Source organism: Girardinichthys multiradiatus, chromosome 7 (assembly GCF_021462225.1).
Source record: "Girardinichthys multiradiatus isolate DD_20200921_A chromosome 7, DD_fGirMul_XY1, whole genome shotgun sequence".
NCBI classification, from domain to species: Eukaryota; Metazoa; Chordata; class Actinopteri; order Cyprinodontiformes; family Goodeidae; genus Girardinichthys; species Girardinichthys multiradiatus.
The window spans coordinates 28,952,787-28,974,414 of NC_061800.1; the positions used below are offsets into that span (position 1 = coordinate 28,952,787).

Here is a 21,628-nt window from a genome sequence, read left to right on the forward strand (position 1 = left end):
GCTACATATTGGTTCGAGTAAGATGTGGTCTGAGCCACAAAGCAGATACATTTCCACTACTTAACTAACTGGTACACATGGTTGGGAAACTAAAATGATCAATGATCTGTCAACACATAGTTGCAGTCAAAAGGCGCTCGAAGTAACACACTTTTCCAAACCGTCCCCCAGTGATACAGCCAAGAAGTCCCGTACAGTAGATCAGTTAGCAAAACTCGGCAAGTTGCCTTGGTGACCATCCAGGCTGCACCGGCTGGCACTATTTCTATTTTTCCCCCCTCTTTTTCTCCCATCCACTTCCATGCACGTAAATAAAAAAATCAAATTTATCTTTCAAATATTCAAGAGTCTCTTTTCCTCCTTTGAGAGGTAAGAAGTATTGTTGAATAATGCAGGCATACAGGGATCTCCCAGAGCAGGTCTCTGCAGGCACCACCGGAGTAGGTCTGATCCCACTTGAGCAGCATCTATCATGGTGACATCATCATTCACACAAGGAGATTTGATATGACAGTAGTACACTACTCTACTACTTGAGCCAACTCTTAAAGCAGGCAGTGGTGTTACTCATTTAAACCAATCTACCGGCCATCTGTTGGAGCTAAAATCACTGTCTGACTGCCATTTCTAAATCAAATACCATCAGTTTGTCTTTATTGCTTTCCACTGGATGCAAACATGGTTTAGAGAGAGAGAAAAAAAACGAGTAGCTTGTGAGACAGTCTCATATTCTCTTTTACCTTGTGATTCTGGTGGGTGTGTAAATATAAAAAACCACAGGGAAAAGCATCCACGGAGTAAAAAAACAACATCTACATGCAGCAGCAGCAGGTCTCTACCTTGCAGATTAGGGCACTGGGAGCACTTTGCAGGTTGTTGTCACAGGTATGACGGGGGAGAATCGCACTCGCTATCCCCAGGTTGCACAAGGTGTGAACAAAATATGCAGCCAATTTGTTTTGTGCAGAATTAGAACTGTGTTTTAAAAAAAAGCATTACTGGTTTCCTTTGGATGTTTTTCAGCCATGTATTTGTTTTCTGAAATGTTAGTTTTATCAGCAGCTCTGAGGTATGACTGAACACGTATGTTCTGGTTCAAATGGTTATTTTGTACCGGACTCCGAGTGCCATCAATTCAACAACTAAGCACGAGACACCGCATCACAAAGAAACCCGGTCCAACAATCCCAATCAAATCACAAGGACAAAGAGAGAGTGTGAGCATTGGCACAGGAATCACCAATCTTGGGGGAATTGGCAAGACCAACAGCAAGCAAGTGTATTACATATGGCGTGCCATTTTCACAGCTTCCACAAAGAGAACACAAAAAGTGTTATGTCTCACTACCTAAGACTAATAAACAACCTGATCTGATGAATATTTGCAACAAGGAATTGAGGTAAGAAGAGATAAAAGTCCTTCTTCAGATCACAACCGATGTTTTAGAGTGCAGAGAGACGATAAGCTGCAGTCTTAGCCGAGCAAAAGACGGCAAATTAAGCCGTCCTCCCACTAATTCGATGAGGTGTCAGTCGGGGAAACTGGCCTGCCAGAATGACTTTCAGCTCCCATCAAGCCAGATGGTTTCTTAACACTGAATAAATGAATTGATTTGTATGTGGCGTCTCTAATAAGCTTTCTATTCTCTTATGCGCATAAAGGTGGTCATGAAAATGGGTGCAGCAGTCTGCTATGTATTTGAGGTTACTTGGTAAATCTGTAGTTTGTAAACCTGACTTCTATTGCTCTGCAGGTCACCTCCACCAAGTCCAGGCGTGGTTATCGAGTACCATGGACATAAACAGAAACCACAGCAGCGCAGAAAATGCAATACGCGCACACCACCCACAGTAGGGACTTTCTGCAGTTTTGGTTAAATATCAAGGATCACAAGATTTGTTTGGTATGATTATCAATAATGTATCACTGCAACAAAGTAATTATCGTTGTAAACCTGTCTTGTCTAACAATGCTAGTGCTCTTGAGGTCCCACTGTTGGTTGAGGGCCTTATACAGGTCTTTAGTTTGCCTGTGCCTTGGGCTGACTCTGGCATATAGGACAATGCTTGATTCTCACTGAAAATAACTGAGTATACATATCCACAATTTATATAGTTTTATTACATTTACTGTAGTTTCACAAACCAGATCCAGTGCAAATCAGTGCAAATGTAAATCAGTACCAAAGTTTAAGATAACATTGCATAGTTCTTAAGAAAATGCCAGTAACCTTTGAGGGAAAACATTAAGCCTCATTCTAACTCCATGATGAAGTGGTAGTTTTGATATGGGTGACGTGGTTCACTCTCCAGGGCAGTACAGCCTTTGGGACGGCCTAGGCATATTTCTTTTTTAGAATTTTTGCGACACTAGTGGCCTTCATTTTTGTAGGGTGTAGAGAGGTGGAAGACATGCAGACATGCAGCAAGCACATGTTGTCGGGGTTGGGACTCGAACCAGGGACAGCTGCGTCGAGGACTGAAGCATTCATATATGGGTCGCACGCCCTACCACAATAGACATTTTTTTTATTACATCATTTGCGCCACAAACTAGTTTTTCACTACTTTTTTGCATCTCCCATCAGTGAGGAATTGACTTTACATCAGTGTTTTGCAACAGGTAAGCAAAGCAAGAAAATATGCCTGTATCCCACGGTTGGCTAAAGTTTGTGTCCGATTTGAAGCTTCTGATTCTCTGCCTTCACATAGGTATAATTAAAAGTTTTCTATTTTAGTTTTTTTGAGGAATTGGAACATTTGAGCTTCTTCAGTACATAATCTAAAATGTTAAGACTGGTCAAACCTGGACTGGATTTATTTAAACTGCAAATGGATTTCTTTAAAACACAGTTTGATATTCATGTAATCTTTATTATATTTCTCAAATTACTAAAGGGATCATTTAAAATGTTTTATTTGGTATTAGGACCACCTTATATTGCTGGGTGCCATTTAAGCAATAACCACAGCTGCTATGAGATGTCACTCATGAAAACTGGCCTACTAGGATGGCTTTCTGCTCCCATTGAGTCATGTGTTTTTTTTTACTACTGAAAAAGTGAACAGATTTGTATGTGGTATCCCTGGTAAGGCTATTTTTCTACACACGTAAAGGTGGTCATTAAAAATAGGCGTGGCGATTCGCTCACCTCTTCGAGGTTGCCTTCATGAGTCTCCGCAGTTCAGCTGACATGAATGTGAGTAATATCTTTGCGCTGTTTTGTATCTGTTATGTTTGACAAAGTGTTAGGACAAGGCCTTTGTCATCGCATAAATGTACACAGCTCACACCTCAACTAGTATCATCTTCAGCCCGCAACACTTTATTACTATCATTAGATGGATCAGAGCACTTTCTCTGCAGTGTGAACTGCTATCAATTATGCAGCCATCTTTCAATTATTGTATATTGTGAAAATACCTGCTAATGAATTGTGAAAGTACAGTGTCATGGTGTGATTGTACTGGGCAGTAACCAGCTATTGTACACTTCACTCTTAAGATCCTTTTTTATTTCAGTTAGATCTGGGTGGCAGTTTTTTTTCAGTCATTAAGAGTGTTTGGTGTAAGAAGGTCCACCTTACACTTAGCCAAAGGTGTTTCTGCAGTTGCTGTTAGCCAGCAGTATCTCGGGCCCCAATGCAAAAGCCACTGCTGCATGTAACAGGACTCCAAAGACAACATGAGAGTACCCACTGTGATTTTCACTGGGGATTTTGATATTCACACCTGTGCTAGGTGTTGTTTGGGAGTCTGATAAGCATGTGTGAAACCGAAGGGGTGGCTAGAGCAGGGATCTTACTTGAAAGAAGGAAAAAGAAAAAAAAAAACATTTTCCTGATAAATCTATCAAGGACAGAACTGTTGCCTTGTGTTTTCAAGTGCAACAATAAGAAAGGACAAAGCTAATCAAGCACGGTGTATCTTAGAAACAAGCCACGTGTCTAATTGAAGAGGCACATGGCCATATGGTCGTGCGCGAAAAATAGAATGCCCAATAACTACACGAGGATCCGAGCGACATGTAGAAAGTAAAACGTTTCCAACTCCACTGCCAGCTCATGAGTTAAGGGGGGTTTCATCTGTAACTTATTGCAACAATCCACACAGCCAAAAGTCAATCTACCAAAAGGCATAATAGCGTTCTGTATATGAAAAACTCACAGACCTCATTATTACTGGATCAGAGGCTGAAAAACAAAGCATGAGAGTTGCTCCGCCTTTCTCCTCACTGGTGATGTTCAGAGGCAGCCTGTTACCGGAGGTGTTAATTGGCAAATTCAGTACAAGTCAAGAGCATGTTCCCTGTCGTCCTCGCCCGGCAAGGCTAGGTCATTAAACCGAGAATGGATTCTTTCATGCTGCCTTAACCCTTGAATTGCAAGTTGCATTTTCACAAACATCCCCATGCTCAGTCCCACCCCCACGTGTCAAGAAGAAAAACAACCTTTACTAGTTTAACAGAAATAAAAAAAGATAAAAATAGCTGGACTTTTAGTTGTACGGTTTGACTGCTAGGCCACCAAATCTCCTAAAAATTTTCAAAGGTGCACAAATATCCAACACTTTTCATGTAAAATATCAAATAACATGACAGATAGGTGGAAAAGTGTGACATTTTAGAACAGCAGCATTATCAAACTCTACTGATCAGTGCTTTTGTGTATTGAACAGACCTCTCATCTGCCTGAAATGTGAACCTCCTTTGGGGTTCTGGGTGCGATCTCACCACTGCCTCTGTCATCACTTGCTGTGACTGCCAAATCTCCGCTCCAGAAATCAGGGCTCTCAAACCAGCACTGAAACAAACACAATGAAGAGGGGGGGACATTGAGAGACTTTGCACAGGCAGCCCGTGGCTTCAACACATTTAATCGAACACAAAGTCGGCCGTGACACACTCCTGCACTCACAGAGAGAGCACAAGGAGCCCTGACGCATGGCAAGACAACTGTGAGGTGATACTCGGGGCTCACAACGCCACCAGAGTTGGCATTGTCTCGTGCCAACGGTGACCAGTGCACAGACAGCTGAATATGCTTCTCTCCCAAGTTGTTAATTGTCTAAACGACATTGATGCGAAGAGGGCATTCTAGCCATGTGACCCTAATCGACTTGCTAGCTCTCTGTTTTGCTTCACTTTGATTAAAAACCTTTAACAATCTCTGTTTATTTTTTTTTCCTCAACTTGTGTTGGATCTTCTTGGCAATGGCACAGCCTGGAAAACATTTGTTAAATATTTAAGAGTAATTGTTGAAGATAATAATGTTGTGGAGAGTGTCCTATTTGTCTATTGTCTGCAGCAATTATATTGATTATTATTATATTAATTACTGGCCTCCACATAAACAAATTGCGTGTTTGTTTCACTTAATCAGGATTTTTTCTAAATTATGATTGTTGTTTGTACACACTAATTGTTTGAAAAATGTAGGAATATATAGGCCAAAAAATGCAGTAGGTTACTCACCTATGTTACTCCTACATTATTCAAGCATCTAAGAATTACCAAAATTCACAATTAAAAGGCAAATAGCTGATTTTCATTTTAATGCATAAAGTAATCAGAAGCAAGCATGTACATATTTTTAGGTAAGGGTTGTGCAACCCAAATAGCCACATGTGGCTCCTTACCCTTCCAAAAAAAGCTTTTACAATCTTTGCCCAGAATTTATATAAAACTGAGCCGTGTGGTTTTTTTTTTTTCTTTTTAAATCTGAATTGTTACATTCAAGAGACTATATTAATTTTCTCCTTCTATAAGTTCTATATATTCATTTTAACATAGAAATAAAGTATGGTTGTTCATCCGAAAAAAAAAAAAAATCATATTGCAAGTATAAACCTGAATATCTTTCTTAAAGGGTCATGGAGGTTTTGAAACTCTGGGCGGATTTTAATGCTTAGAAGTTGTTGCTGCTACATTGCTGTTATATTTTTATTGTCTGTATCTGTGTGCTGCAATTTTTCTTTCACATTGATACTGTTACACTCGGACTTTTCTCATCAGCGAGCAAATAAAAGATAATTCTGTCCTATTATATTATATGTGGTGACTTAAAACTAGAACATCAGGATCCTCTAACTGTAGATGTTTATTATTCTCAGGGGGGCTTCTAACTATCACCACATCTCAAATAATATCTCCTTTTTATCATCCATGTTCAAACATTTATTCATAAAAGGGCCTAATTTTAGCAAAGGGTAAAAAGAGCAGTAGCCAGGGGTCCTGAGGTTTCAGAGGGCCCTAAAATATTTTCAGTTCATTTGTTTTTGTGACAAATGGATGCTCCACAAACACTGTATTTGATAAGTTTCTTAAGTTAACTTTATAAACTTATATCACTGTAAGCTGATGGATTTCTGTACAGATAACCACAATAATCTAAAAACAATAACAAAAACATAACAGAAACAATCTTTAAGTACATGCATCATACATTTTTTGTTTTGGTTGTTTTCAGTGAATGGATTACATTACTTTATTTTCAGGTGAACAAGACCTAAAAACGTTTAATTAGGACACAAGTTGATGTGTCCAAATTATCAAACTATTGTTAGTGGCAAGTGTAAATCAAACTAGAGAGGATAAGGCACCAGAACTGGAATACACACATGGACAAAATTGTTGGTACCCCTCGGTTAATGAAAGAAAAACCCACAATGCTCACAGAAATAACTTGAATCTGACAAAGGTAATAATGAATAAAAACTCTATGAAAATGAACAAATGAAAGTCAGACATTGCTTTTCAAACATGCTTCAACAGAATTATTTACAAAAATAAACTCATGAAACAAGCCTGGACAAAAATCATGGTACCCTTAACTTAATATTTTGTTGCACGACCTTTTGAGGCAATCACTGCAATCAAACGATTCCTATAACTGTCAATGAGACTTCTGCACCTCTCAGCAGGTATTTTGGCCCAGTCCACATGAAGAAACTGCTCCAGTTGTTTCAGGTTTGAAGGTTGCCTTTTCCAGACGGCATGTTTCAGCTCCTTCCAAAGATGTTCAATAGGATTTAGGTCAGGGCTCATAGAAGGTCACTTCAGAATAGTCCAATGTTTTCCTCTTAGCCATTCTTGGGTGTTTTTAGTTGTGTGTTTTGGGTCATTATCCTGTTGCAAGACCCATGAGACCAAGCTTTCTGACACCGGGCAGCATATTTCCCTCTAGAATCCCTTGATAGTCTTGAGATTTCATTATACCTGCACAGATTCAAGACACCCTGTACCAGATGCAGCAAAGCAGCCCCAGAACATAACAGAGCCTCCTCCATGGTTCACAGCAGGGACAGTGTTATTTACTTCATATGCTTCATTTTTCTGTCTGTGAACATAGAGCTGATGTACCTTGCCAAAAAGTTAAATTTTTGTCTCATCTGTCTATAGGACATTCTCCCAGAAGCTTTGTGGTTTGTCAACATGTAGTTTGGCAAATTCCAGTCTGGCTTTTTTATGATTTCTTTTCAACAATGGTCTCCTTGGCCGTCTCCCATTAAGTCCACTTTGACTCAAACAACATCGGATGGTGCGATCTGACACTGATGTTCCTTGAGCTTGAAATTCACCTTTAATCTCTTTAGAAGTTTTTCTGGGCTCTTTTCTTACCGTTCGTATTATCCGTCTCTTTGTTTTATCATCAATTTCCCTCCTGCGGCCACGTCCAGGGAGGTTGGCTACAGTCCCATAGATCTTACATTTCTGAATAATATGTGCAGCTGTAGTCACAGAAACATGAAGCTGCTTGGAGATGGTCTTATAACCTTTACCTTTAACATACTTGTCTATAATTTTCTTTCTAATCTCCTGAGACGACTCTTTCCTTCGCTTCCTCTGGTCCATGTTGAGTGTGGTACAAACCATGTCACCAAACAGCACAGTGACTACCTGTAGCCCTATATATAGGCCCACTGACTGATTACAAGAATGTAGACACCTGTGATGCTAATTAATGGACACACCTTGATTTAACATGTCTCTTTGGTCACATTATTTTTAGGGGTACCAACATTTTTGTCCAGGCCTGTTTCATGAGTTTATTTTTTTAAATAATTCTGTTGAAGCATGTTTGAAAAGCAATGTCTGACTTGCACAATTTTGTTGAATCATTGGTACAACAGGCGGCCTCTGATTCAGACAATCATAAAGAGATAAAGATGATGCTGAAAGAGAGGAAGGTTACATGTTCATGTACCTCTATAGGGTAACGCAGTGTTGCCTCCCCCACATTTGTTGCTGCACACTGCTGGTCAGCTGGATACAAATTTCTTTCCTCGCTAACAAAAAAATACACATTTTTTTGTTACATTTCCAATCACAAAACACCTCGGTCTGTCACGATGTGAACCCTTAAGGACCACCAATCCTCACACTTACTAAAGTAACACACTTTAAAATTACTACCGATAAGCTATGAGTGTCGTGTCTGTCAAGCAGCAGACAGCAGGCTAATGAACTAGCTAATGTTCTATATTTTTGCTTATGTCTATACATCAAAACCAAAATAAGAAACAAATGTTAAAAATATCTTTTCTTAAACCTGTAATAATCAGTATGCTATATTATTTTAGCAGAAGTAGGAATGATTGTTTTTCAATAGCGTACAAAGTTATTATAATTACAAGTCAACTGCAATTCTTACAGTATCTGCATATGTATTTAGAAAATATAAAGAACATTTATGTGTCATCTGTAGACTTTTACTTTTTACTAAATCTCAAGGTATATTTCATACATTTTTGATCATTAGTAAAACTGAATGATGGTCTCCACTTATTTTGCACTCTATCATTCAGTGAACTATTATTCCTCTTGGCGCTTGTTAAAACTGAACACTCACAGCACAATTATCTTGCAAGCACAAGCTAATAGGGAGGCCGCAAAGATCAGTCTGCACAGGATAACCAGCGTGCTCAAATAAGCAGTGGTACAGCGCCAACAGGCAATGCTGCGTGTCAGTTTTCTCCCTTTTTCTCCCCCTACTTGGAAATGAATGAAGTCCCCTGAAGCCGGTGACTTCCCTGTCTCCCCGAACTCTCTCCAGCATGGGCTGGTGGTGCAGAAGCACTGCTGATTAGCATGCAGTAATGATGGTGAGCTGGGCTCCATTGTTCTAACACCTCCCCTCTCCTCCGCACCAATCTGTCACCATTCAGTGGACTAGAGCTGCCTCAAATGCTTCCCTCCACAAATGAGATGGATAATTAGTTGCCCCTCACGAATGCTGCACTCTTCTCACCCCTGATTGCTTTCACCTTCTTGCTCCTGGCAATTTTGACACCTTGTAATCAGCCTGCTACTTTTCCATCTCAATCCATACCCTACTCCTTTTTTGTCCCCTTTGATTTTTTTCATAAATCTCTTAAATATACTTTAAATCTACAAGCTCTCATGTAAGGAGAGAGATGGATCTAGGTTTTACTGAAAATGATAGCCATAACAATGTCCCTTACAGTGCACAGTACTCAATTCAGAAATAGGTGAATGTAGTGTACGGAAATACACACAAGCACACAAATATAACCTAGCTGTCAGTATGAGTTTCCTCTTCCAAATAACAACGAATGACAACATAATTATGAGCAAGCAGCTGTTCATGATCCCAGAGAGAAAAGCATGCAGGCTGCACAATGTTCGGCTGTTCACAGATTAAGGAGACAGGATCATTAGGGATATGTATTTGCCAAAAAAATATATAAATAAATTCTCTCCCTCAGCATTTAGGATTTCATGTAAAAATGTAGAATTATGTGTTTTATGTGACTCCAAAATAAAAAACACATTTTGTTTGACACATTGCATAACATCAGTACGCAATATTTACTTCTGTATGTTCGTTGAATGGCAATGAATTTCTGATGTACGGACGGAGGGATGGATTATTGAGCTCCATCCATCTTCCAATCATTTATATACCTGTTGAATAGAAGCATCCCCACAGCATTATGCTGCCACCAACATGCTTCGCTTATTATTTTTACCAAATACAAACATTTACTCAAATAGTCTGACTTTTTAAATACACAGAAAAACACCTAGAGATAACATTAAAATAGACTGAAAGTAAACCATTTATGATCCAATTTTTCAGTCTTAAGGAACAACATCTTTCTGTAAAACCATATTACCATTTAGAGTTGAAATAGACATGGATACCTTCCTTTCAAATTTGGACATGTACGTGCAATATTTCATGTTCTGAATTCTCATGGTGCAGCAAAATAAAGTCCACAGTGCTGTCTCTAGAAAACCAGTAGGCTGCTGTGCATGACTCTTCAGGCTTCTTTTTATCTTCCAAGCAGCTGGACTTTCTTGTAATCTTTAAAGTGAATTTTTGGTGGTTTGTTGTAAATAAATTATTTTGTTGTGCAAAAGGTTGTCTGTTTTGTTGAAACTTGAGCATCCATGTTTCAACAAATATCCTCATACTGCATGGTAAAAATTGTGCAAAATCTAAGTGAATATATACTGCTTAGACACCGAGGAGTAAAAAAACAAAACCCATCTATTTTAATTGCCTTTCACTTGTAGCAGGTTGACACCTTTACATAACCGTGTCAAGCTAAGCATGTTCTTAAACTGGAAGTTTGAATCTGTTTTAAGTTTCTTTTATCATTTTTTATTCCTAATTAATTCTTCTTCTAATTTTCTTGCTTTAAACCTTTTAAATGCAGTGTCCTCCTGATTTATCACCGCTCCTATAAAAAAATGAAAATGCCTTAGAATAAATCCATCTTTAATTGCAGAAGTATTTCACTGTAGTTCTCTAAGCTTTGACAATTTCTTCTGTTATTTTACTGCTCTTACCATCCTCCTCACTGTGCGTGGTTGCAAAATAAACATGGGTCCTCTTCCAGCCTTGCTTGTCATAGTTTTACTTTAAAACTTTTTAATTATTGCTCTGACTGTAGATGCTTAGCTATTTTCTTGTTGCTTTTTCCTGACTTATGAATATTCACACATATCTGCCTCACTTGAATTGCAGGTTTTCTTGCCTTTCCCATTTTGAGGAGTGGCTAAGGGAAATGGGCTTCTGTAGCATGTCATATTTACCACAAGGAAACAGGAAATGACAGATTACCAATTAAATATTTTTAGACACTCTGATGCTTTTAAAAAAGTGAAGTATATATTAAAAAAGATACTTTTGGTTACATTTTGTAATAGAAATTGTGGCACTAGGAATCATCTGTTAATGTGGGATATTTGTTTCCCAAACAAAAAAAAAAAAACAAATGTGCTAAAAGGTTGAATTTTTCTTAGGTTTTTGTGACAAATTAAGGTGCAAAAAAAGAAAATATTTATTCTAAGGTTTTCTGCTTATTTTTACCAGGGGTTTCAATTACACTGAAGGACACTATAAGTTCTTTCAGTGTCACCCTTGGCTTCAGTGACTTTAAGTGTATCATAGAATGTATTTCAAAGCTGGCTCACCTACGTTTTATCACTTAACATCATTGAAGTAAAATATTTATACCATACAGGCTTATATACAGGAATATGAAGAAAAGTATTTGCTCCCTTACAAATGTATTCTGTTTTTCTGCCTTTGCATCTCAACCTTAAATGTATCAGATCTTCAAACACATTTTAATACCAGACACAGATAACCAGATTTAATACAAAATGGAGAGTTCAAAGGATGAATTCATTTTTTAAGATAAACCATCTAATTGCTATCCAAACTAACCAGGTCCTATGTGAAAATATAATTGCCCCCTAAAACTAATAAGTGATTGTGACACCCTTGGCAGCTGGCCATGAGGCTTCTACATTCTTGTGAAGGAATTTTGGTCCACTCTTCTTTGCAGAATTGTGTTAACTGGAAACCACTGGAGGGTTTTTCAAGCCCCATCATCCTGCTTAATGCCATGCCACAGCATCTCAATCAGACTTAGTTTTGGACTTTGACTAGGTAACGCCAAAACCTTAATTTTGTGCACCGACCTAATGAGGCAAGTAGGGCCTGCAGTGCTTTAGATGTTGATCTGGGTTGTTTTGTGCCCTACTCGATGGGTCGTCAGTGCGTTCTTGAGAGTAATTTTGGTAGACCGGTCTCTCTTAGGAAGGTTCCTCACGGTTTCATGCTTTCTCTATTTGTGGATAGCTCCCACAGTGGCTTGCTGAAGCTTCAAAGCCTAAGACATGGGTGTATAACCCTTTCAAGACACATAGATGTCATGTACTTTGTTTCTTATATCCTTTGAGCCAAAACAAAGAATTATTGCAAGTTGCTGACATTTAATGACTTTTTAAAATGATATTCTGTAAGTTACTGTATGTTTAAAATTTATTATATAATCTAATTTTGCATCTGGCTGCCGAAAAGAAGTCAAACTTTAAAAACTGGCAAGAGTAAATATATTGTTTATTTGCTCATATATATATCATATGCATCACTGTAAATTCTCAGTGTGATATTAGAAAATCAATATGGACAAAAAAGTGTACCATTGAATTCTTCAGTATTAAATAAATGAGTTCAAGTCTTATAGCAGTGTAATTTTCCAATCCTGTACAGCGCCTTGGAGTTCATGGCATGCAGGACCACTCCCGCGGAGACCATCAAAACAGTAAAAAGTTCTTGAAGTAAGTTCGGACCTTTGCCTGTCAGTCTCTGCAGCCGCAGTCCGCTGTCAATTCTCTGCTTCCTTCTTGGGCGAGAAGTGCAAGTAGAGGTGGCTTGTCATGAGGTTCTGGGGAACTACATCGGGGCAGAATGCGCATTTAATTGGACTGCTGCTCGGAGGCTCCTGGTTGGCTCCGAGGTCAACTGCGTCACACCGCTCGGGCGTCCAGAGGGACTGCAGGGTGGGATAAATAATTTAGGTATATTTCGCCTTATTAAAGTAATAATAAGCTGTATAAGGTATAACTTCCTGCTGCATTGGACGGAGAACATGAACAAACAGCAGTGGTAAAAAAAAGCTATTCTCATGTGTTTAATTATCTTTATCTGAACAAACATGAACAGCTATATCTACCATATATGGAACTTGTAGGAATAACAGTTTCATGAAAATCAGAACTAACTTTGAGATCTTACTGTACATCATTCACAATTACCTTTTAAGTGTTTACACACATCAGGACTAAAACCAAGCAAACGATCATACTTCATATAAACTGTCTCCATCTGGCTCTAAATTCTAAACAAATACGGCAATTATAAGGCAGAACATGCATGCTTAAGTAAAAAAAAAATGAATCGGCACACATCACAAGGTAACATGTTTAGCCAGGGAGATATTTTTGGACTTCACACTGTTTTACTCCTCCATTAGCAGAGACCAATCAGAAACTGATAATTTGCTACTACTTTTCTTAGACCTTCCTCTCCATTTCTCACCTGCTGGGGTCCCCGCACGCTCTCCAGGGAGGGCGAGGAGGACGTAGAGTGGGAGGGGGACGTGGAATAGACAAAAGGCAAGGGCATTTCTACCAGCTCCTCCTCCGGCAGCGTGGGGGAGCTGAGGGGCTGCTTTCGAGGCATCGACAGGGCGATGTTCCTCTCTGGAGCGCTGTTCAGGAAGTCGTATTCACTGTCCGCAGAGGGCGGGAATTTGACACTGAGTTTGGTGAGAGAGTCTACCAAGTCCTCCTGACTGGCACCACGGGGCGCCAAGGACGCAGACAGGTGGGGGATGTTCACTGTTGACCTCAGAGCTGAAGGGAAGGGCCTCTCTGCTTCTGCGGTTCGGTCTGTGCACTGGATTGGCATGGAGAAGCGCTGGTCTGGAAGATGACACGAAAGCATGAGATGTTGAGCTTTTCTTTAAGTCAGCATTTTGATGGATTCTAAATAAAGATAAAACGTCTAAAACAATTTCAACACCAAAAAATATGTCCTATGCTACTATTAGTTTCAGATTTGTGGCAAGAACTCCTTTAAACAACCACCTTGAAGAATCCAAATAATCACCTTATCTAAATCATTAGCCTTTCCTCTGTCATTTGTCTGAAAATCAAGATGTTGTAGTATTTTTCTACTATTATTTAATTGGCTTGCCTTACCTGGACCTCAGTATCATTTTCCCTGGTTTAATTTTACACATGGATGGAGTGACAAAAAAAATCTTTATTCTTGTTTTTGAATTAAAACAAAATCTACCTGAGAATGACACTAATTTACAAGCCAGTGCCTTGAGTAGTGCTTCATTTGTCTTGCAAAAGTATTCAGACTCAATTAACTTTATTTTGTCCCATTTCCACACACTCAAATGTTTTTTCTTCAGATTTGATCTGATGAACCAACATGAAGTGGTGCATAAATGTGAAGTGGAAAGGAAGTAATACATGATTTTCAATTTTGTTTATAAGCAGAAAGTTGCATTTGCATTCAGCTCCCTTTTCCCGGATACCCATAAATAAATTCCAATACAGCAACAACCTTTATAAGCAACCTAAATAGCAAATAAAGTCACCCTGTATACATTTTAATCTCAGTTTAAATCCAGCAATATGTGAAGGCATCAGAAGTTAGAAAACATTACTTAACAAACAGCATCATGAAGATCAAGGAACACACCAGACAGTTAAGTTCTAGAGAAGTTTAAAAACACTATCCCAAGTGCTGAACATCTCATAGAGCACGTTTTAATCTATCTGAAAAAGGCAATAGTGCAACTGCATACCTAACAATAATTTTCACTCCAGGCCGGACAGGTGGGCATAAATCAGAAGCAGCCAAGAGGCCCATAGTAACTATTGAGGAGCTGCAGAGATCCACAGCTCAGGTGGGAGAATCTGTTGACAGGTCAATAGTTATCTACTCCACAAATCTGGCCTTTATGGAAGAGTTTTAGGAAGAAAGCCATTTTGGAAACAATTCCATGAATTGTCCTGGCTGCAGTTTTGGATAAGCCATGTAGGGGACACAGCAAAAATTTGTTGTGGGATGTTGTGGTAAGATGAGGCCAAACTTGAACTTTTAATGCAAAATAATGGGTGCACAAAACTGAACATCAACCTAAATACAAAGTCCCTGCAGTAAAGCATGGTGGTGGTAGCATCGTGCTGCCAGGATGTTTTTCTTCAGTAGGGAAAAGGAAGCTGGTCAGAGTTGATAGGAGGATAGATTAAGCTAAATACATGCCCTCCATTAGATGTTGCAAAAGATTTCAGACTAAGGATAGGGTTCACCTTCTAGCAGGACAGTAACCCTAAACATACAGCCAGATCTACAAGGGAATAATTTAGATCAAAGTATAATCATGCGTTAGAATAGACAAAAGTCCCAACCTAAGTCCAAATCTGTTAGAAAACTCAAAAGCCGACGTTCATAGATGCCCTCCATCCAATCTGACGGAGCTTGACCTATTTTACAAAGAAGAATAGGCAAAATGTTTAGTCTCTAGATGAGCAATGCTGATAGAGACATACCACAAAACACTTGCAGCTGTAATTGCAGCAAAAAGTGGTTCTACAAAGTATGAAGTCAGGGAGATTGAGTACAAAATGCACACCAAGCTGTTCAGATTTTTCCTTGTGAAGAATAAAAACAAAATACATGTTTGCTTCTTCTCCCGCAATTATGCAATACTTTGTGTTGGTCTACCTTAAACAGTCCCAACATAGAAATGTGGGGTATACTGTTCCATGGCCATCCCTCCTCGAAGTAAACTGAGATTTTAAATTGGCCCATAATTTACCAACAGTCTCCTAGGTCCGAAGCAGAAGACAAAAGGATGCTCAAAGTATAAACTGGCCTTAGTCAAGCAGAGTCAAGAGTGTGTGCAGAGTGGTAAAGGGCTATTAAAAGGAGATGATAGAAGTGGATAAATTACATTTTAAGAAAGTTGTGGCTATTTAATAAGGAAGAAAAGAAGTTTGCGGTTACAATACGGACAGCCTAACGCATCTGATAATATTTTATGGGAAATCAAATTTAATCGTTTTTATTTATTAACAAAAACTTTTGAAGAAGTTTAAAAATCTTGCTTCTGTTTTATTTAAAACACTGAAGTATTATCATCCTTAGTAATAATGTAAAAGAAAAAACTTGTCAGTATGATTACAATTAACCAAACAGCCACATGTCAAAGTAAAGTGCAATCATTTGTCCCTGGGATGATTACAGTTTTTCCGTAATATGATTGGGGAATAATCAGCCACTTCTAGTTTAGGAGTTATTTAATTAAAAAAGAGAGCAAACACTAATACACTCATCAGCTGATATGACATTTTCAAACAAAATGATTTAATGACCTATAAAACCAAATTTATAAACACATCCATTGTAACTAATTAAGACAAAATTATGAGAACAGTATTTCAGCTCAGACTGTCCAAAACTACTGTCCATTTTACCGTTTGAAGTGTCGTAACTTCCGTGGAGCCGTTTAAGATGATGTTTCTGTTTTGTGGTCAGGGTCTGGATCTGTCGGAGTTTGACCTGAATTGCTTCAAATGCCAGCAGCATGTCCTGACTGCTAATAAATAAAATAAAATAAAAACATTTGTTAACTCAGCTACTGAAAAGAAGAGAAATCTTTAAGGAGGAGAAGCACGTACTAGTCAGCGCTGGTGTTCACTGTCAAATTTGGAGCACCAGCAACAGTCATTTTCTCCTAAAAAAAAGACACATTTAATTTTTTTAGTCATCATTAACAACAATTATCCAAAGGCCAGGCTGTTAATGCATGTGCCGTTTTATTTATGCATCACGGGTGTGTGTGTGTGTGTGGGGGGAGGCTGTTTTCTAGCTGGCTGAAGAATTCCAGCAAAATGGGACTGCTGCACTGTTATATTATCCTCTAGCACCATCTGGTGAAGTAAATCCACACAGACAGAGCAGGGCACAACCACTGGAAAACAACACACAGTGCTGTGAAAAAGTATGTTTTAGATCATCAAACAAATCTTAATATCAGACAGATAACCTGAATAAATACAAAACGCAGTTTTCAAATTTTCTTTCATTTATTAAAGGAAATAATATATCTCAATCAACCTGGCCATATGTATATAAAGTAATTTTCCTCCAATTGTCAAATCACAAATTAATGGTGATTTACAAGATTTTATCGATAGTTGATGACAATTTTACTAGCTACATCCAGACCTGATTAATCCCAGGCCTGTAGAATCAAGAAATCTATTGTTTAGAACCTGTCTGACAACATGAAGTAGGCTAAAGGACTACAATAAGCAGCGCATGATGTCCTGATTGAAAACATATTCAAGAAAAGATTAGAACTTGGGACTCCCAAAACTAAGCCTTTGGGACTCCAGTGAACCACAGTGAGGCCCATTATCAACAATGAACAAAACACGCAACAGTGGTGAACCTTCCCAGGAGTCCCGGTTTATCAAAATTACTCCAAGAGTTTATTGACGACTCAACCAGAAGGTCATATCAAAACCCAGAACAACATCTAAAGCAGTCCAGGCTTCGACTGCCTCGTGTTCATGGCTCAGCAATAAGAAACAGACTGGACTATAAGTCCTGTTTCACATTCGCAAAAAGACAAATTGATCATTCCAAAGACCTTTGAGAACATATGTATTAAACTCACAAGACAAATGTAGAATGTTTTGGAAGGAGCTGCTTTGCTGCTTCAGAACCTGGACAATTTATAAAAATTAACCCTATAACCATGGAGGACTCGGAGTGACCTAGGTAAAGTTCAAAGTTATATACAACTGACATGCTGTGACACGACCTTAAACAAGTGGTTCATGGTCAAAAACCCTCAAATGTAGCTAAATTTCCCCCATAGTGATGCCAACAGATGGCACAATTAAGTTTAGGGGACAATTACTTTTTCCAGGGGACCAGACTGGTTTGAATAGCTTTTTTTTTCTTTCACAATTTAAATCACCATTTGAAGTGTGCTTTTTTGTATTTACTCAATGCTATCTTTGTCGGACATTAATATTAGTTTAATGATCTGAAACATGGAAATATGATTTTTAAAAAAATAAATATTATGAAGAAAATCTGCAAGGGAGTAATCACTCTTTCACAGCACAGTGAGTACGATAAAGATGGAGGAAATCATGCTGACAGACAGAAAATAGGCAGCTATGTTTGTTCATTGAACATGCAGCAGCCTTTGCTGCACGCCTTGTAAAGGTTTTTTTCAACAGTAACAACGCATAATTCAGCAGACAGTAAACGTAAATTTCCCTCACTTCCTGTTTATTTTCAGATGCAACCTTTTTTTATACACAAGGACTGAGACACAAGGACTTGTTCTCTAGCCCAGGAATCTGCAGCCTGTGGCCTAGTAGCCTCTGCACAGAGGCTCTATTTAATAAAAAACAATTAAAACGCCAATAAGAAAGGCTGGTTTCTGTATGTTTGTGTGAAATATCTGCATAGACAGTCTAGAGCAGAATGACTCTAATGTTACTAGGGTTCTAATGAAGCCTTATGACGCCTATAAAAATCAACTGGCCTCATTTGATGGGGGAAAAATAGCATTTCCTCCTATAAAAGTCTGATGAGGTGAAATTGTTCTTCAACTTCAAAATATATCAAAACTGTGTACAGAATTTATTCACAAAACTTTCTAAAGTATCTTATTTTCCCAAGAGTCAGGAAGGTTTTGCATCTCAACACAAATTTTATCTAATGTGTAATACCGAAGATGAACTCCATTTGTTGGTGAAGTAATAAAAATACTACTAATAAAACAAATACAGCAATAAGAAAAGGAATATCTACTCATTGCTTCAGTATGTCATAATCATCTTTTGATATATTTCTACACATTTTTACTAAACTGTAATAATATTGATATTCTTTGTACACAATAATCATGATAGAAAATGCTTGTATTGTTACATCCATACTTACTTTACCATCAATCTAAAAAGGAAATGACAAAAATTTGGTTTTTAAAGGTTGAGAATTTGAACAATGTGGGTCCTCCTAAACATTGTGGTGGTGCACCTAACTATAAAGCAAAGTGCATCAGTGCCACCAGTGCCAAAGGTTAGTCTGGAGCCCCGAGACCCCAGAAAACAGATCTTAGAATCACGGAGGAAAATCCTGATTGGTGTATCTCTAACAGTAGAGCTTTTCTAACAGTAGAGAAAAATACATAACGATCTCAAAGAAAATACCTAAATGTATCAGTCTGGATCCTTTGCTGACTGTATTCTACACATCTTCCTAAGGTATGGCTTGTTTCTCTAAAATTATTCCACATTAAAGAAGGACAAATTTACACAGAACATCATAAACCTTTTTGTACACAGAGAGGAAGCTGCTAATTACAGGATGCAGATTATTAATTTTACAAAGAGAAGAGGTAGAGAGAACTATGAAAGTTGTGACTGTGAACATACCGGGTACTGTATCCTCCTATAAGAGCCGGCCGCTGTGAGGATATGGTTGCACGGTTCACATTTTATCTCTCCTAAGAATCACACAAAAACGATCAGGACAACAGAATAGTGGGTGGAAAGGATTAAAGTGTTAATTCTGTGTTAATATTGCTCCAACATGTAACACAATGCAAAAGTAAATGATCACAGAGACTAACCTGGGGGTTGCCTTGCTGCTGACAACTTAGCTTCGAGATCAGAAATCAAACGCTGCTGGTCTTCTATCTGCTTCATAAGTTCTTGGGTGTATTGCTCATGACGTTCCTTCTGTAAACATAAGCATATTGTTATTTCCTTAGAGTAGAAACACGGTGGCAGCATGAATGAAGCCCTAGGTCAACCTCTCCTTCGGTACTCTTGGCCCATTTCTATCTGAAATAAATTATCCCCAGATCACGATACCACTGCCACCTTGTTTTACACATTCTCCCACAAGCCTTTAGAATATTTCAGTCAGGTATGGACAATTTCTTGTTTGTTTTTTTTATTACTTTGGAGAAACATCCAGTTTTACTAATGTTACTGTTGTCGTATATTCCTACAACTACTGACGACTATCTTTGAGGTGCCATTGTATATACAGGTCAGCCCAAATCTTTCATACCCTGGCAGATTTTGATTTTAAATTATTTTCATTCCACCAAGAAGTTTGTTTATGACAGGAAATGAAAGAGGAATCTCTAAAAAGACAATAAAGCATTGTGAAAAGAGTATTGATTACCATTCTCAATAATCATTGGAAAAAAATTGCAATTTGCATTACAGCAATCAATCCCTTCCTATTATCATTAACCGTTTTTTTTTTTTTTTTTTGCATGTTTCCTCTGAGATTTGGACAATTTATGTTTGGTGATGGTCTCCAGGTCTTCATTCATTATAAAATTTATTATAATTTATGTTAGGTGTGTATCTAAGAAGACTAAATGTAGAAATTAGATCAAAAGATGCATAAACAAAATATTAGTTTAAAGGTGTGCACTTTTAAGCAACTAGGTTATTGCAACTTTTGTATTTGCTACATATTTTCCCATCATGTACACCTGGCAATTTGACAGAGGTTTGAAGACCGTTTAAAAAAAAAGTCTGACATGGTGCTCCTGCTGCAGAGGCAATGACCAGCTCATTTAACTAAACATTTGCATACCATTTTCTGCAACTCCTTTTGAGCATTGTCTTTTTCGATGGAGACCTGGCGGTAAGCTTCAAAAGCTTTGTTGAGCTGGTCTCCAATGTTCCTTTCCATGCCTTGTCATCACTGTCACGGCAGACATGAGCCCTAAACGAGTGGAAGAGCAACAAGTTTTTCAAATGCTCCCAAACATTTTTACCAGTAAAAGCTTGTCGCATTTTCTTGTTTTATTATGTTTTTGCATTTGTACACATTGAAATAACCCAAAAACAAAATGGGGAAATTAACCTTTAAAGTGTTGCCTAATTTTTAACAGGCTGAAATAAGCTCAGTGTTGCAATAATAAAAAGTTGACTAAGCCTGATTGTGTAATCTTATTATCTACCTACTACTATGTATGAATATGGACGTGTTTGCAGGAGTTAAAAGTTTAAATTGCATTTCAAAGATCCTAAGTAACAGAGCCTCAGCAAAGTAATGATAAATAATTGATGCCACTCAGTCTATGAGTGCAGTGTCGTCCATTAAAAGTGCAATTACACATTTTTTACAATTTTTTTCTTTTCCTTTTACCAATATTGATCACTCGTTCAATCAACTTTGTGAGAAATATGCTCCAAACCTACAGCTGCAGCTGAAAAACCGGCAATAAATGTGAGATCTGTATCATTTATTGATCAACTCTCCACAGTTAAAACTGCCTATCAATGACACTCCAAACCAAACAGCTCCAGGAGGAACCTACTGCCGCCTGAACACCAAATAGACAACAAAACTTACGCCAAAGCCTTCCAGGATACCTCACCGACTGGTTACAGGGTGACATTTAAACAGTACTTTGCATAGTTCCGTATTCTTTGAACTGGATCAGCATTCAGCCGGTGTTTTCAGTAAAGTGACCGAGACCAGGTCCGTAGATCCCTCCGCCGGAGTGTGTGTGTGTGTGTGAGAGAGAGAGAGAGAGAGAGCATTCACCTTACCTTCATTTGAGTCCCTTATTAATAAAGTCGTATTTGTTATTTTGACACCATCGCAGCATCGTCGCCCTAATCTTCAGATGCAAAGTTACGAAGCGCCGGAGAGGATATGGTGCTGTATGTTTTACATAGCCCCAGTATGAGTTGGGAACTTCCCTCGGGGAATCCCCCTGCTC

The 21,628-nt window shown here is 38.4% G+C and overlaps 1 protein-coding gene across 5 annotated transcripts; it reads right to left on the bottom strand.

Moving 5' to 3' along the window:
* Positions 1-12,361: 12,361 nt before the first annotated feature.
* On the bottom strand, positions 12,362-21,628 carry tank (TRAF family member-associated NFKB activator). 5 transcript variants are annotated; one of them, XM_047369862.1, is made up of 9 exons: positions 21,456-21,628; positions 20,491-20,622; positions 19,505-19,613; positions 19,308-19,378; positions 16,524-16,579; positions 16,320-16,438; positions 15,252-15,326; positions 13,360-13,745; positions 12,362-12,814 (listed from the first exon to the last, which is right to left on the bottom strand). In XM_047369862.1, exons 2-9 carry the CDS (start codon positions 20,587-20,589, stop codon positions 12,647-12,649), a joined length of 1,083 nt encoding a protein of 360 aa, XP_047225818.1. In that variant the 5' UTR covers positions 20,590-20,622; positions 21,456-21,628; the 3' UTR covers positions 12,362-12,646. The 5 variants fall into 5 exon arrangements, with proteins under 5 accessions (XP_047225818.1, XP_047225816.1, XP_047225817.1 ...); XM_047369860.1 differs by having other exon boundaries at positions 16,320-16,441; positions 21,456-21,625; XM_047369861.1 differs by lacking the exon at positions 21,456-21,628 and adding an exon at positions 21,256-21,405 and having other exon boundaries at positions 16,320-16,441.

Excerpts from the sequence above, each read along its gene's own strand:
- tank (XM_047369860.1), bottom strand. The coding sequence starts at position 20,589 with ATGGAAAGGAACATTGGAGACCAGCTCAACAAAGCTTTTGAAGCTTAC. Across the intron at positions 19,614-20,490 it reads AAAAGGAGTTGCAGAAAATG|AAGGAACGTCATGAGCAATA; the intron begins GTATGCAAATGT and ends TTATGTTTACAG. Across the intron at positions 15,327-16,319 it reads AAGTTACGACACTTCAAACG|GTCAAGCTCCGTCAGATTGG; the intron begins GTAAAATGGACA and ends TTTGTAAAATAG.